This window comes from Stegastes partitus, unplaced genomic scaffold, assembly GCF_000690725.1.
Source record: "Stegastes partitus isolate 25-593 unplaced genomic scaffold, Stegastes_partitus-1.0.2 Scaffold882, whole genome shotgun sequence".
In the NCBI taxonomy this organism is placed as follows: domain Eukaryota; kingdom Metazoa; phylum Chordata; class Actinopteri; family Pomacentridae; genus Stegastes; species Stegastes partitus.
This window is the reverse complement of record NW_007578613.1, coordinates 79,125-95,614: the sequence shown is the minus strand read 5'-3', so window position 1 is coordinate 95,614 and position 16,490 is coordinate 79,125. Positions and strand designations below refer to the sequence as shown.

At 39.7% G+C, this 16,490-nt stretch overlaps 1 protein-coding gene across 1 annotated transcript in view; it reads left to right on the top strand.

Moving 5' to 3' along the window:
* fstl4 (follistatin-like 4) overlaps window positions 1–16,490 on the top strand; it is a 213,367-nt gene that overhangs the window by 123,375 nt on the left and 73,502 nt on the right. Inside the window, exons 4-5 of the mRNA XM_008293395.1 lie at window positions 10,241–10,431; window positions 14,308–14,428. Coding sequence (XP_008291617.1) covers window positions 10,241–10,431; window positions 14,308–14,428 — 312 coding nt within the window. The remainder of the gene's footprint in view (window positions 1–10,240; window positions 10,432–14,307; window positions 14,429–16,490) is intronic.

The following is a 16,490-nucleotide window of genomic DNA, read 5'->3' as shown; positions in this document are numbered from 1 at the left end:
TTTCAAAATTTCTGCCTACTGTATAAAAAAAAATTAAAATTAAAATTGTATGAAATTTTAAAGAAATATTTAAAGATTTGTGGCTGAGTCAGGGTTTCAGGCTTTCTGTTCAATTGGTCTCATTTGCAAGTGCTTGATAATTGAGTAGTCAGGATGACACAAAGACTTCCATCTTTCAAGTATGTATGTGTGCATGTCTGGCTGAAGTATACAGTATAAAATATGTAGTCAGAAATGCCAACACTGAGCCCTATCACTAAGCTCAAAGAAAGATGACTGAGCCATACCGTGGAGTTTGGCAGAGCTGTCTGATAGTGAAACAAACAACTGCTTTTTTTTGTTTGTTCAAATGCCCAAAATGATGGATGATTAACTTCACCTGACAAGCACCTCCAGCAGCATGAATCATGACTCTTGTCTGTCAGGAACAAAGGAGGCGGTAGTATGATGTTGTTATTAGCAGCACTAAACTCCCGAAGCCTCAGGCTCAAATATCAAGGTCCTTATAATCATCAACTTGTACAAAGGACACAGACAGGAAATTATCCCCTAAAACTAAAGCTTAACCATTAAACTAAAAGTAAATCTGCTAATGCAGATGTAAGGAAGCAGTTAAGAGTTAATCTGTTATAAAACTTTTAGTTTACCTTGTACTTTTTCTTTCATTCCGTCTCTAAAACTCTCTCCACAAGGTCACTGCGGTATTTGGAGAGGGTAACATTGGTTGTTAGTCCAGGGCTGTCTGTTGTCAATGGGGTTCAGTTAGGCCACATATAGCCAGAGGCAGCCATTTCTAACATTCCCCTCATTCAGGCAATTTAAAATCTGTATACTCATGGGATCATCAGGCAGCAGCTTGCAGGCCTTAGCAAGGGCTATGAAAGGCCTTGAGATTACTGTAACTTACACTGCAGGTATAGAGGAGAGAGGACGATAGATGCTAAAAATGTAATCAACGCCTGAGCTTGTTCCCAGTCTCAATCTATTAGCGGGAGTGGAGCTTGGTAATTATTTTCTTTGACTAAATCCGCTGCACCGAGGCTGAGGGTGCAAGTGCAACTGTATTTATGTTCAGTCTGTGCCGTTGAGGATTTCATTGTTCTTTATGCTGTTGACCCTGTACTAAACAAACTCTGTTTTTTTATTTGCTTTATGACTACGATCATGAATGATTAATAAGACAAATTATGGACACCAAAAGCCCATATGCAAAGCAGGAAACGCCTCAACATGTTGTCAAAGCGTTACCTGTTACTTGTGATTGTTATTGTTTGCATTATAAAGCATAGCAATAGTTCATAATGTAAGCTGGGCACGGTTCATTATGTTACTCTTCTACCATCATTACCGTTTTGTAAAGAAGTTGGTGCGTGTATACAAAGGTGTTTTTCTTTCTTTCTTTTTTTTTTTGAAGCAAATTTTTCATGGAAAATCGTGTAATTATGGCACAAACTACCATATTTTAATATCCTGACATCGCTAAACAGCTACTATTCCCACCATAGCCACATGCAGGTAGGAGGTGATTTGCTGTTGGTCTGCAATTTGTGTGAAACCACATACTGTGCTGTTGAACATTGAAAATCTGGAGCACGAGTGGTTATGACATTGGACCATGTTTTTCAACCTGTAGGTTAAGAGAATTCATATGAAATCAAACCATGCCATGCAGCAAACTAATATCACTCCTCAAACCTAGAGTTGATGATACGGTCCTTGTACAAGCAATTTATCAAACACCTGTTGAGTAAGCAAAACACAAACCTTAAGAAATACAGCATCTTGAAGCTAAATTTCTGTCATCCTTTAAAGTGGTCACATAACCCTAAAAAAGGAAAAGAAGCACTCCTGCTGTTCGTTTTGGTAGGAAACGGCTTAAAAAACACAAGGGATTATTCAAGATAATGGAGGCACATGGGTGAGTGACATGGTTATTTACATTTGTAAAAACTATGTTTGAGGTATTGGTTCCTATATATTTGTTCCAGTTATTTAATGTATACATTTTCAGTTTGACACTAGCAACACAAGTGAACTAACAATGCATTTGTTTGGACATTGTTTGTATTGGTTCTGACAAACGGTACACACAAATGTCCACGAAACTACTAATAAAGTACGCTAAATTTTTAATTGCACACCTGCATCCCACAGACAGATGATTCAACCACTTGCTGTGGTAAGTACAACTCACATACGGGAGAGAAAGCAGAAAAAATTAAGGGAAACACACTCCAAATCCTGCAATTTAACAACACAAAAAGAAAAATGCTACCTGCAATGATGACTCGCTAAGCATGACAGACACACCAGTATCTGTCACGTTGCTGCTTATCTGAAAACCACTGTCAGTAAACTTTTTTGACAGGCAGTGACTTATTTAAATGAAAACAAATCCTCTCACATGCAGATGGCTGCCCATGTTGTAGTTCACCAAGTGAGGTGTGCTTTCCTCTATTCCTAAGAAAAAACACCCAATTAGAGCAGACTAACATAGTTGTTGGAGATGAGGTGTGGTGCTGATATTTCAGTCCTAATGATTCCACTGTTGGCTTTCTGCTGCTTTGAAACCAACTCTCCCAGTGGCCACTCTCACTCTGAACAGTGTGCAGCCACCAGTATGAAGCCTTATTTATGAGCTCTGAGAATACAACAAGTTAAAGCCAGGAATAACGAATGGTTTGAGCGTGTGCATTAATATTTCTATTGAAGTAATTCCTCAAAACAAACGGCTACAACTTGCATAACCAATTCTAAATACAGGCCTCTGTGCAGTGCTCTTTGTACGAATTCAGCGAGTAATTAGCACAGGTCACGAACAGTCTTACAACCTTGAATTCAGAAAAATACAATAAAACAGCTGTACCTGCTGCTACGCTCAAATGAAGAAAAAAGAAAAAGTGAAATTGTAAAATTGGGGCTCAGCAGTCTTTTCACAATTCTCATTATTAAAATAATAGCAGTAACTGTGCCAATAGTAACAATGACATTACTACATTTTTACTTGATTCAAAAGAGGCACTGATTCCAGCCTAAACTAAACTTTGCTCGTCCTTTTAAGTCACACTTTTCTTCAGACTGATGTGATTGTGTGCGAGAGTGAGTTACAGAGTGAAAGGGATCCAGAAGGGTAGAGAGAGGAAGCGATACAGCGCAGATGTGTATAGTGCTGATGTGCCAGTTCCAGACGATAGGCTGGCAGACAGACAGGCAGACAGCGAGTGAATGCTACTGTACTATTTCTCCTTCACTGCTTTGCCAATAACTTCGGTGTTGCGATGGGTTCCTCATTTAGTCAGTGCCAAGCTGCACAGACTCTGATAAGGCTTCCTGAGCAAACACTGATCCACTCTCGCTGAATGTATGGCCAGGAAAACTGGCAGACAGAAATGTAGGGGCATCATTTTAAATCAGTGCAAGCGCTGTATTAACTGAGAAATGTGGGAGTCACTTTAAACTATATACCATTACTTTTTTTTACTGGCTTGATACTGGATCATTGCTCACACTGCCAATGACAAGTTTCCAAGAGCAGGTCCATATGGAATATAATAGTTGTTTAATCTATCACTCTGACCATGGTCTGTCATTCATGGTCAGCTGTGACGGCTCGCAGCTGATCCTGCTTGACTCCTCCAATCTCCAGTTATATTCAAACAGTCGGCGAGGTCTTTATAACTTGACAGCTCCATACTCTTACTCCACTGATCATTCATGCTGCTGCTGCTGTAAACCCAGGTTGCTGCAAGTTGCCTCCACCTCCACAAACACCTCTTCTGTGTAGATGGATGCTGTGCAAGCTGTTTCTGAATAATGACAGGTATTGTGCCACGGTTTCATATTTATGGAAATATACAGATTTTTTTTATTTATTTTTTATGACTGTTCCAGCAGAATGTCTCACATCCTGCTTGGGTTTATCTGGTGAGCATCCTCAAGAGCAGAACGCCTTCGGTTGAATACATCCGCAATTTGTTGTATTAATCCTGCTGCATTCTTCAATTCATATGCCGTTAAGCCAGAACATCATGACCAGCCTCGCCTAATACAAACATTTCCCACATACTAAAGTACCAAGTCTACACAAGGTCTAAGTGGTATCAGGTACCAAGATGTTAGCAGCAGATCTTTTCAGTAGGGAAGCATGATATATCAGCGACCACATCGATATTAGTGTTTTATCCCCATATATTGGTATTGGTCCAATTAACAAATTTACCTGATGACTGTTCAACATTACCGCCTTCTACTCTAGATTTGATATTGCTGCTATTTCACAGATATTTTTTCTTACGTGGTCCTGAATGTTAAATATGTTAAAATATGTTTTACTTTTGTTACGTAATACAGAAGACTATGTGGTCTAATTTGGTATGGGCTTCTTTTGATTAGTTTTCACGTTCTCACAGTGCCTACTTATACTCATTTTTCAGTGTGAACAAAAATTTTATATCGACATCGGTAATATCGATTATCGGCATTATTCGTATAGGTTAGAAATTTTACTGTCGAGTATCACTGCTTTTAAGTCCTGTTAGTTGTAAATTACAGCACAACCACCAATGCTGTTGTTCATGACTAGTCCCTTTTTAGACTAGTGTGAGTAGATACTCACCACTGCTGACCAGGACAGATTCACAAAACTAGGATCAGGGTCCGACTCATCTGACCCTAAAGATCTGAACCTTGCTCTGACTTTGACATCTGTCCATGTCTCCTGCCTCCAACCCCTCCTTGACTTCAAGAACCAACTGCTGACCTAATGTCTAATGTCCCCTAGACCGTGCCATGCACCACGGTAACAACAAAATCATTATTCCTTTATCTGAGTGGTCGCAATGTTTTTAATTATTTAGGTGCGAGTCCAGCTGAATTTCTGGGTGCAGCTAAGGATAGATTTCATGTTATTCATTCACAATTGTTCATTTATAAGCCTTAAGGCCTTTCATTTATTTTTTAATACTGTTTATGGCCATGTTCTTTATGCAGTAACTACTGAATGTATTTACATCCAGTAATTAGACGTCGTACTGGCAGTCTGCCTTTCATCTGCTGTGCTCATATTACCTGCATACCTACAATGGATTCACAGGAAACAATGCATGAGTGTTACTGGTAATTGAAGCTGAATATTTCCTAGTATTGCTGTTTCACATTGAAAACATTCAACGAGTCTGTCACAAAGTGGTTGTCAATGTGTCCTGCCGACCGCTAATCAATAAAGATGGACAGTTTTTTATTATCTTACCTCAACTTGCTTTTTGAGGTTTTCATCATTTAGTCTATAAAGTGTCATACAAGTTCCTAAAATCCACAACACTATGGTCTAAAATCCAGAGACATTCAGTCCACAGTGATGTTAAACAGAGTGAAGCAGCGAATTCTCACTCTGGAGAAGGATGTGCAGCCAAATGTTTCATGTTCTTGCTTGATCAAAACTGACAAGCAATGTTCTACAAAGTATTTCTGTTTTACACTTCTCAGAAAAAAAGACTGTATGATGTTGTACATTTAGGAAGAAGTTTAAAATATTAAAATGTACAGCATGATGAATATTCAAATGGTGAAAGTTAAAAGTTTTAGTGTTTTCTGTCACAACAGTCACAGAAGAAATGCTGGATGGACTATGAAGCTCACAGTAAGCCGATTTAAACAGCTGCCAACAGCGATTATGCAATATTAGGCTCTCCTGTGACTTGTGTCACCCTTCGAAGATTGGCTCTGCTCTCGCAGACCTTGCTGCCCTCAGGAGCAAAGAGCGTCCATCATATCCATAATTATCTGGAAGGGAGGTCCATCACTATTGCATATTAGCAGCACACAGACAGCATGGCAGTAAATAATCCCATCATTTCAGCCAGAGGAGGTCAGGCAGACACAAATTTAACAGAGAGCAGTTTTACATCCTGGAGGGCATTGTAGGGAGGTTTCATCATCTGAAGGATTGATGCCTTGGGTTTCCCTTCCCTCTCTCCGTCTTTTAGCTGGAGCCAAGAGCTCATCCAATAAGTACAGGAAAAAAATTTAGCTCCTTTGATTCATACACATCTGAGTTGCACTGGAGGTAGACGTATGACTGCTCAGTTTTGATGCTGCACCAGCACTGGGTCATGCTCTGTTAATAAGAAATGTCTTATTGACAGGAAAATGCTTTACAGCATGTTTCAATTTCAATGTTAACTTAGTACGTACTGTAACAAAATAAAGATAAAAAGAACTGTATATATATGTGTGTATGTGTGTGTGTATAACTATATAACTTTCTATTATATTATCTTTGTATAATATAAATTGCACTTAAACTGAGTTTATTGAATACATTTAAACAACCAACATCTGCTGCCCTGGCCCTTTTTTTCCCCTTCTCTCTATTTTTATGGGTTTTAACAAAAAAAAATGTAGATTTTTTTATTTAGATGAAAGAAAGTAGAAATATGTCTGTCTCTAAATGTCGCGCTGTGATAGACTGGTGACCTGTCCAGGGTGTCCCCTGCCTTCTCCCTGAGTCAGCTGGGATAGACTCCAGCCCCCCCGCGACCCTAGTGAGGATTAAGCGGTGTATACATAATGGATGGATGAAAGAAGAAATAAAAAAGTTTGCTTTAAACTGTTATTTATTCTTGTTTTTCCTCTTGCATTTAACAGTGAGGGCCTCTTGTAATGTGTAGAGCTCTAAATATATTTCTTGTAATTAAAAGCAAAAAGGAAAAATTGATTAAACATCCATCAATCCATCCATTAGCTATACTCGCTTTATCGTACAGAAGATCATGGGGGGCTGAGAGCGAGAGATGGGTTACACACTGGACAGATGATTGATTAAACAATACATTTTTAACATGCAGAATGCTGCATTCCTCATAGATTTTTTTTTCTTTTTTAAACATTTTTACAGTGATCTTAGTGTTGTTACAGAAACAATTCTGAAGAGGATTGCAACATTTAAAAGGGATTTAGTTTAGAAAGTTACATTTTCTATAGTAAAATATATGCACCGTGACATTGAAAATCTGTTACACACAGTCGTTCCTAGCTCTACCTCATTGTGTGAATAATTTGTTTTTCTTTCTTTTTTTTTTTTTTTTTACCTTTGAGAGCTATCAACTGTTTAACTCCCGGGGACTTTCTGTCCTCTCATACAGCTCTTCCCCTTCAGCTTGACAGAGAATTTCTTCCCTGGCTCTTTGTCTCTCTGTTTGTTTTCCCCTGCCTGACATTTATAAAGTGAGAGCTCGGAGGATGCTCTGAGCGGTGGAGAGCAGCTCCGTCTCCGGGACATTGGGCGTCCACGGTGCGAGCAGCTTCGGATCACTCACTTAAGCAGCTAACATTTCAAACGGGCAATAAAGAGAGTCCTGGTCCCTCTAGAACAATAAAACAGTGTTAGAGTCAGGGGTGGATGCACTGTAATACAGATATTTCTCTGCCACTGCTGCAGCTGCTGCGCTCAGCAGATTGAGAAAGACTGAATCAAAGGACGCTCACTACAGAAAATAAAGTGAGCCAGATTCGCTGTAACATCCAGGTGTAACATTTGCTTTCTCTCCATGGACATGGTTAAAAATGCATAAGGAGGTCATTAAGTCATTAAAATAACTTACGACCTTTGTTAACCTCTGTCTGTCCTGTAAAATTGGCACAATGTCAAATGTATAATCTATTTTTTTAACATGCAGAAGAGTAGACTTTCATTTTAAATATTATTCCCCATTTTTTCCCCTCTGTCTAGTGTGGGCAGAGAGAGGCTGAGCAAAGAGAGGATTGTTCTCTCCATATATGACAAGATGTAAATCAGAGCTCGGGTGTTAATTTATTTCTGTCCTTCTAGCACAGGGACAGGGATGACAGTTAGGTGATGATCCCTCATGTCTGAGCCATCTCACGCCTCATTCCCCTCGCAGGAATAACATTGAACAGGGATTTAGCCAAGACCTTGACTTGACTGCCTGCTTGCAGAGAGGAGCGCACATTGTCTTTGTCGTGCAGGTGTGTGTGTCTTTGGGTTGTATTAAGTAGGAGGGTCACCGGTGTTGAGGTGTGTGTTTCTTTGGCTTTGTCTTTGCACGTGTATTCATGTGCGAGCGTGAATACATGTCATACATCACGCAGTCCTCCCTGAATTGAACAGGAGATTTATTGCACTGATTATTTCCTTTTTTATAACTTGCTGCTTTCTGATTTGACCTTCCCCAGCAAGCAAAAACACTTTGATAGATCTACTTGATTAGCAGATCTGAGTACCGCAATTTAGAGGCCCTCATAAACCGCATGTGTTATCACTCGCTCCTGTGTGCAGTTCATCAAAACAGGGGTGGCCTCACAAACTGTTGTTCCAAAAATCTTAAAACTGTCTCAATTGTCCGTGAAACATTGGACAGCTGTTGTAAAAATAGAGAAACTAGAGCAAAAGCATGTTATTCCACAGCTCAGAATAGTCCTGAGTAATTATTTATTCCTGTTTCAGTGATGTTTGCTAAAAGATGCCATGCTCTGCTCTTTTACAATTTTATTTATCGTATATTAAAAATTAAAGTAGATATTTGTGACCCATTTTAAACATTTATGTGTTTTGTCTTCAGAAAATATTGGCAGACAGACAAATATTTTATCTTTTTTTTTTTTTTTCTTGGTATTTTGTTGACAATTAGAAAAATGCAGAACAATACCAGCCTCATATTTTAAGTCCTCATGCTTGTACCATTCAGCTGCACCCACGTTAGTCTGTAATCGTGCACAACTGAAATGGAACTTTAGTAAAGTTTAACTAAAACCAATGTTGTCAAGGTTCGAGAACAATGTTGGTTTTTGCTTTATTATGTTACCCATCTGAAGGCTTCAGTCACTTTGAGCAAACCACTGATCTGTTTCTTTGTTTTAGGACTACAGTCTGATTTTCTTTCTAGACTCCTCATCATGTTCTGAATGCCTTATTTTTATAACACACATAGCAGTAATGAGAACAAGTCGGGCCAAGCGCCGGAGATAAATGGAGAACATGTGTATCCCAGAGGTCGATGAGGACTTAATCATGGGTGACCCTGAGCTGTTCCTGAGGTGAAAAGACATTTTGCACACCAGGAAACCCTTTGTTTGCTTCTGGATGTATACATATGCATAAGACTGGAAAATATGTGCATGTTTAATGTGCACTTTAACATTGAGTACACCAGTAGGAGACTGACTTTCTGCTGTAGCACAGTTGAATCCTTGTTGACTTTGCTGCAGGGACAGTCGTGCTTACAAGTTTAGATATGATTTGACAGCACTCCCCTCGGCTGCGGGTTTGGAATCAAAAGGAGATGCTGAGACTAAACTTCTAGAGTCTATTAAGCCCACCATGTCCCCTAATTTTGCATTTGTTGGGTTTCATGGTTGCTGAGTTGTCAGAGGACATTTGGCAATGAGATCCATTCCCATCTCCTCTCAGGAGGAGGTCTCCTGCTCTGCAATGATTAGGCAGAGATGTCACCAAATGATTTATTCATATGAGAGAGTTTTTTTTCAGATTTTGTTCTAGCATCGCCATGCTTCTGACTTGGATGTAGGCCTTGCTCCCTTTCACCCTCTAATCAGAATCCCTCGTGCTGCAGTCAGGCAAGGCTCCGGTGGTACTGAGCTAAAGGACGGATGCAAGAAAAGAAAAGGAAAACCGTGTCTTTCCTCTGTTTCCAGTGCTTATTTCCTTGCCTGTTCTTCATTATTATCAAGTCCCTCACAGCATGTGACAGACGTGTTTTGCATAATCATTGATTTCAAGTGTGAAGAATAAACGCAGAGTGCTGCCCATGATTAATTTGTGGCCTCTCATTTCCTCTGCATATCCTCATCAGACAGAGCCTCGCAGAGAATCAGGAGCTATAGACGCTCAGCCTGGTTTGATACATGAGCTCTAATCCCATAGCAAAGCAGGACGAGGAGCTTGAGAGGGTCTAAATGAGGATGTTTACCTTTTGTTTTCATGTGGATTCAAGGATTACTTGTAATTAATTGGACCCCCTGCACCAAAAACGCTGTCAGATAAATTATGCAAACAAAAAAACTAACATTTTTTTTTAAATGAGTAAACACTCAAGGACATGCACATGCATGTAGAAATATGCACATTATCTCCCTCTTGCCCTCTTTTCCTCTCCTCCCACTATAAAACACACAAACACGTTCAATCCAATTTACAGCTTTGGCTTGTATAATTGAGGTTAATCAAATGTCTTTTCTTCCATGTCTGTGTTTACTCTTGTAGGCAACGCATGCACCATGTCGGAGTACAACAGGCTGAAGAGCATGCTGCTGGATATGCAACCGAAAGTACTGAACACTGGAGAGCAGGAACAGCAGAGAGACATGGAGGAGAAGAGAGCTATGGTGGACACCATGTTTAAATACCTGGATGTGAACCAGGACGGCCGGCTGATCAGTGACGAGCTAGAAAAGGTGGGTGTCAATCTGAAATGACCTGATTGATAACAAAGCTGTGGATGAACAGATGAAGGTTAAGAGTGACTGAGAAGGAAGAAGATCAAAAGAGGGGTACGCTTCAAGCAAACCTCCCAATGACAGATTTTTAAGGAGTGTCTGCTTCATGGGATGCCTTTATCATCCATGTTTGAAGCAGTTTTGTCAGCATTCACAAGCAATTTTACCTCAGTTTGATTATATGAGAGAGAAAAACACAAATGTAGATTCCAAACCTCATCCAAGACATTTGCAGTTCACAAATAAAACCTTGTATTTGAAATCGTTTTGTGAATACCTGACAGCTTTTTGTTGCTACTGTGGAAAGAAAGCTGTTTTTTCGGCATAATGAGAATCTTTTTCAATGTGTTCCTGTACATTTAAAATAGGAGCTGATCCCTGCTCACACTGGACAACAGTCAGCCACGTTTTTCCTTCATAGGCTCCCCTTGACATATGGTCAAACTATAAAGTAGAGTGAGTGGCACGTCTCTGGAGCATTTAGTCACCTTGTTAAACTATGAAAAATGTTTACTGGGCTTATCTACCCACCAGGGTCTGATGGGAAACAGTGGGGGAGCTGTAGAAAGAATTGCCATTGACGCTTGCATAGTGAGGAAATTAAATTATTGCGAGCATCATCTGGTATCAGGGAATGGGCATCAGAGATGGGTGTTAATTAGACTCCTCCCAGCCAGTGCCATGATCTCAGTGATTGCCACTCTGCCAGGATCCGTGTTATAGTCGCTTTGGACACAGACTGCAACGGGAAGAGTAAATTGTGAAATTCTTTATGGTCTTAATGTCTGACATTTTAAATCTGCTATTGCTCTTTATTGTAAGAGAGTGGCCGTATGATATAAAAGAAAAATAAGCTCATTAGAGCAGTGCAACTAAATATAGTCCCAAAAATGCCACTGTAATTAATCTTTTGCTATCTCACTGTGTTTGTGAATTACAACAAGGTTTGTCCTCTTTTAAAATTAAAAAGATTGAGCGACTCTTGTCTCTTCTGGGGGAGCTGTTGAAGGTCCAGCAAAGTATTAATAATGCTGACATGCCACCAGGAAATCCTTCGATAAGACATTCTTATCCTGTAAGAAATCATCGGTTTATTTTCCCAGAGATGGTGCTTTTAAGGATCAAAGATGAATCCCAGTCATCCATCCAGACTGTCTCCAGTTCTGGGATCTGTCACAGATGGTCTTGGAGGGTAAAGTTCTGTACTTTGGGTTTGAAATATTTTATTCAAATGCCCAAGGACAGATCAATGTGTGACAGCGAACACATGACTGCAGTCAGCTGCAGGCAGCAACATAAAAAAGCATTTGTTGCATCCTTTAATCTGCCATGTCACATGTGCAGCTCCATACAGAATCAACTGGAGAAGATAAGCAAGAAAGGGGGATTATATTTTTAGAGTTGGATAACTCAAGGGTTTAAACACACTAGTTGCCTCATCTTGTTAGCATTCCGACCTAAAAACACAGTTTACATAAACAGTTTGTCTTTTTCCAAATTATAAAATCTTAATACAACACAGAACATTCACCATGATGGATCTCATTTAATCTGTCTGCATTTGGGCTCACATTTGTGTCTGAGTTAAACCTAATTTTGACCTGTTGTCTGCTTGCAAGGCTCTTTGTTGATCCTCTGCTGACTTGGAATTGTTTTCTTTTTGTTTTTCTTTGATTAAAAATTTTGTTTAATGGGAAGTTTCTTCAGTCTAAATACAGAGACATCAAGTACACCTAAAAAAAAAAAAAAAAAACAAGCTATAGCAGGTTACAGGCCAAGCTGAGCACTGATTTTAAGCATTCTCAGTGTCAGAACAGGCCACTTACCTGGATCATATAAAGCTTTACCAGTCTGAGAGAGTCAACCAGAGTTAGCGTGGATTGTTTACAGGCATAGCTCCACACAGTGTCAACACAAACAAAGGTGCAACAGTAGCAGAAGAACTGAAAATGCCTGTGTGAGTGTGCAGGGTCTTTAACCCTCTGAGCATCAAGCAGTTTCTGGACATTTTTAATCACCTTTCACAACAACATAAAGTACTGCACCTTACTCCACAAACATAGCTAAAAGTAAAGACAACTCAAAAATGTGTTTTGTGCAGTATGACAATAACGCCATAAATAAGAAAACTGAAGAAATGAATTTTTGCCATGCAGAATATTTCTTTCAACAACTTGCTGACAGCTTGCTCCATCGTACACTGTTGGTGAGCCACAATGCATTATTTTATTGATCAAGTATTTTCTTTTCGATCTCTCTTATCTGCTCTGTGTTCACACAGCCTCCAGTTCAGATGAAAAGTCTCACAAGTTGCACATTTTTTGTTTTGTTTTTGTTTTCCAAAAAGACCTGGTGCAAACAGTTTAATGCTGGTGGGGTTTTTTTGAAGGAGGAAAATGATAATGTGATTTCAATTCTAATTTTAAGCCTATTTTTGGCTATTTTTACAAAAGGAACTATATGTCATGCATGATGCATTTACTGACAGCCAGAAAGCTGAAAGTCTGACTGTTTTCTTTCTGTTTCTATGATTTCTGGGGCCATAAATGGTGTAATTTGATGATTGTGTTTAAAGGAAAACATGGTTTCAAACCCACTTGGCTGTATTGGGTTCAAAGGGTTAAAACTGTGACGTATGTGATTGAAAAGCAAGATTTAGCCTTCACACATATATCAGTGTGTAGTTAGGAAACTCTTCTTCTTGCAAAAGTCATGTGGATGGTTTGAGACCAGTTACATGTAACATCTATAAAACATTTTGTGTGGGCTGTTTGATGCAGTCTGTATCTTTGCTGTACATATACAAACATCATGATCGTCTTTGCACAGATCCCGTCTGTTTATTTTCACACTGGCTAGGGTTGTTTTTCTTCATAAAGACTTGCCATGAAAATATGGACACTAACTGAGACGATTACGCCAGGCATCATGTTTTTATGCTCCATAAACACTTAAACACAGAATGTAGCTTTCCAGTATAGACATTATATACAAAAATAGACCTGTACTGACAGGCAGTTTTATTAGTGACTGGTATGCTTTTGTAGAGAAGCGACATATTTAAGAGAATATAGTGTAGCTGGAGTTATCGAACACAGGCTGAGCATTCTGTTTGTGTTCCTGAAACTGCTTAACATCACCTATTTAAAGATGGCTCCCCTGAGAAAGGTGCACTGCTATCGCAGGAAAAAAGGACTCATAAATGACAAACAATGGTGGAGAGAGTGGTGTGTCTTCCCAGGGGAGCATCTTTGAATTAACTCATGTGCAGTAGATAATAGTGGAGCTAGTCTTAAAGTGGAAAGCAATCTAGCAAAGCACTAACTTGACAGCTCCCATGACCCACCCATTTTAAACAGACCAAAATGGCTCTCAGAAGGTGCCAGTTTCTGCGATTTGGATGTTTATGTACATGAAGTATTTTCCCTCTGAAGGAGCTCTTTTCCTAATTATTAATGGAATGAAATGTAAATTCTAAAACCTCCCTATAATGCTGAATATATTTAGTCTAGCAATTTGTTGCAAATCACTACTGCCTTTTCTAAAAGCCCAAAGTGGTAATTTGTTAAAACTTAAAGCAAAATCAAAAGCTTTAATGAAAAGGCTGTATTTGTAGGTTTAATCAGAAAAGTATGATATAGACAATACACAACAGCCCTAACAGGTCAAATACTGAATGTAGAACTACACAGTTGGATGGCAAAACTAAACTTACAGAAAAATGTTATCTTGTCTTTTAAAACGTCTTTGGTGTCTATGATAGTTTTACCATCTGCCTTTTCCACATGTTCTGCACACACGCTGTCATATGATCCAATCTATTCTGTGTGTTAGATCTCGATGAAGGAACACCTTGAGGACAGTCTTTTGGAGTGCACCATGCAGGACCTGCTGCGTTATGATGATTACAACAACGACGGTCACCTCAGCCTACACGAGTTCTACACAGCTTTCCGTAAGTCTTTTTTCTGTCCTTTTCACCCATCTCCCTTTCTTCTTTATCTTTTTTTTTTTTCCTACGTCATTTTTTTCTGTCAAAAAACAAAGGTTTACCTGTGTTTGGACTACTGTTAAAACACAACACCTTGTGTATTTCCATTGAATGCATGTGTATTTGTAAATCCTATTTGCTTATCTACATCTGTTTGTTTGCGTTTATGCACCGTTTGTGCCAATAGTTTGCTTTAGTTGAGAAACAGTGCGACACATATATCCCCCGTACTTTGAAAATACAGCTTACCGTCACAACTATTTAGAACCTAGTGACCTCCTATCCGTTCAGCCTCTCCACAGCGGCCGTCAGGATAAAAGTGTTTCATCCACAGATAAACTGATAATTGCACACTCGTCCATGTGCCCAGACCCGGCCTTGATTATAGCATCTGGAACAGCTATAATAGCCGTTGGGGTTTGGGCTGAGCGGCAGCTGAGAGCCCAGGCAGGTTCCACTTTATTAAGACCGATAATCACAGTTCCATCACTAATGTTACTGTAGCATCAAAATTGCAGGACGCCATAGTGGTCTGCTGCAACTCTTGTTTTCAAACTCGTTTTTTTCATCTTCCACGTGTCGCTTCAAACTGCAGTGAAAAACCCCAGGTCTGAATCCAAAACGGCGATAAAATCCAGTAAAGCTGATGAATCCAGCAGTTAGCTATGGCAGGTGGCCATTTTCAGGGCTTTACCTTCAGCTTGTGCAGGTCCATTAAGTCTCACTATTAATTTAGCCTCCTAATGACTGGTTTTAGTGGGAACCATCTTCCTATTATTCGGTTACACTCCTTTCACCTTCCAGATGGGCAGTGAGCAGACATTGCACGGTATTCCTCTACCTACAGGTCTGCCTGCAGGGTTTTTTCGGCCGGGTTTGTCAATGCATTTTATGTTTGACAAGCAGTTGAGGAAGTGGGTTGGGACCAATAATACAAGCTATTGATCAGGTGGTGCTCAAGGTTAACTGTTGGGCTGCAGCAAGGCAACACCAAGGGGGAGCAATAATGGCTGAGTGGCACATCTGGTGCTCTGGATAATGTTGATGGTGTGGAATAGTGTAAGTTTGTATGTGTGTGTGTGTTTGTGTCTGTGTCTGTGTGTGTGTGTTTTCCTGGGATGCAGCTCTCTCCGGTGAGTTGGTCTGGGAAACAGAGCAGCCAGGAATCACAGGTGTGCTTAGCAGGGTGGAAATTCACAATATGGACATAGGCTTGGAAAATAGAATCCGAATGATGGACCTAAATGAGGTGAGAGGATATTTCTCCCTGGTTGATATTCTCCTGTCAAGCCAAATGCTTGATCTCAGGCAAACATTTGAAATACAAGCTGTAGTCATGTTGTGGCGATCCTATAACTCAAAGCACAAGGCTAGAAAGGCGTACTCAGCAGTCCTTTAGTCTTCATGGTTGCAGCTATCATTCTGTTCTGTAGCTTTGATGTAAGAATCAAAACCCTTTGGCCATTTCCCAAGAAGACAACTCCAGCTTCACCGTTGTTCCCACAGCCACTGAACTTGTGCTGTTAAGAAACGCTGAGGGTTTTTTTTTTTTTTTTGCTTTTATTTTGCCCCCTGTGTTGCCTTTGACTTATTTAACGTATAAACCTTGACAAGCACACCACTTTACAAAGCTCTGTTCTGTTGCCACCTGAATCTATTTTTTATTTTACCACAAATTGAATAGAGAAGAATATGCTCTGCGAATACTCCTGAGATGATTACATTTCTATTGATCCCTCCCCTCCTCATTCTACATTTTACAAGGAGGCTCTATTTGTGGACTTTTTTTTTGCGCCTCTTTGGCACCTCTGTTAAGTGGATTTTACTTAAATGCCTATTTCTTCCTCCAAGAGTATGGATTAGTAATTAAAATCCAAGAATGGTGCTGACCAAATTTTACTGATGTATCACTGGCAATTACTGGGAGACAGCAATCACATTTACATTTGTGTCTCGGGCATTTAGATGGTGCTCTGATCCAATCAGTACAACCAAGGAGAAATGTTCCAGCCCAAAATAATCAGTT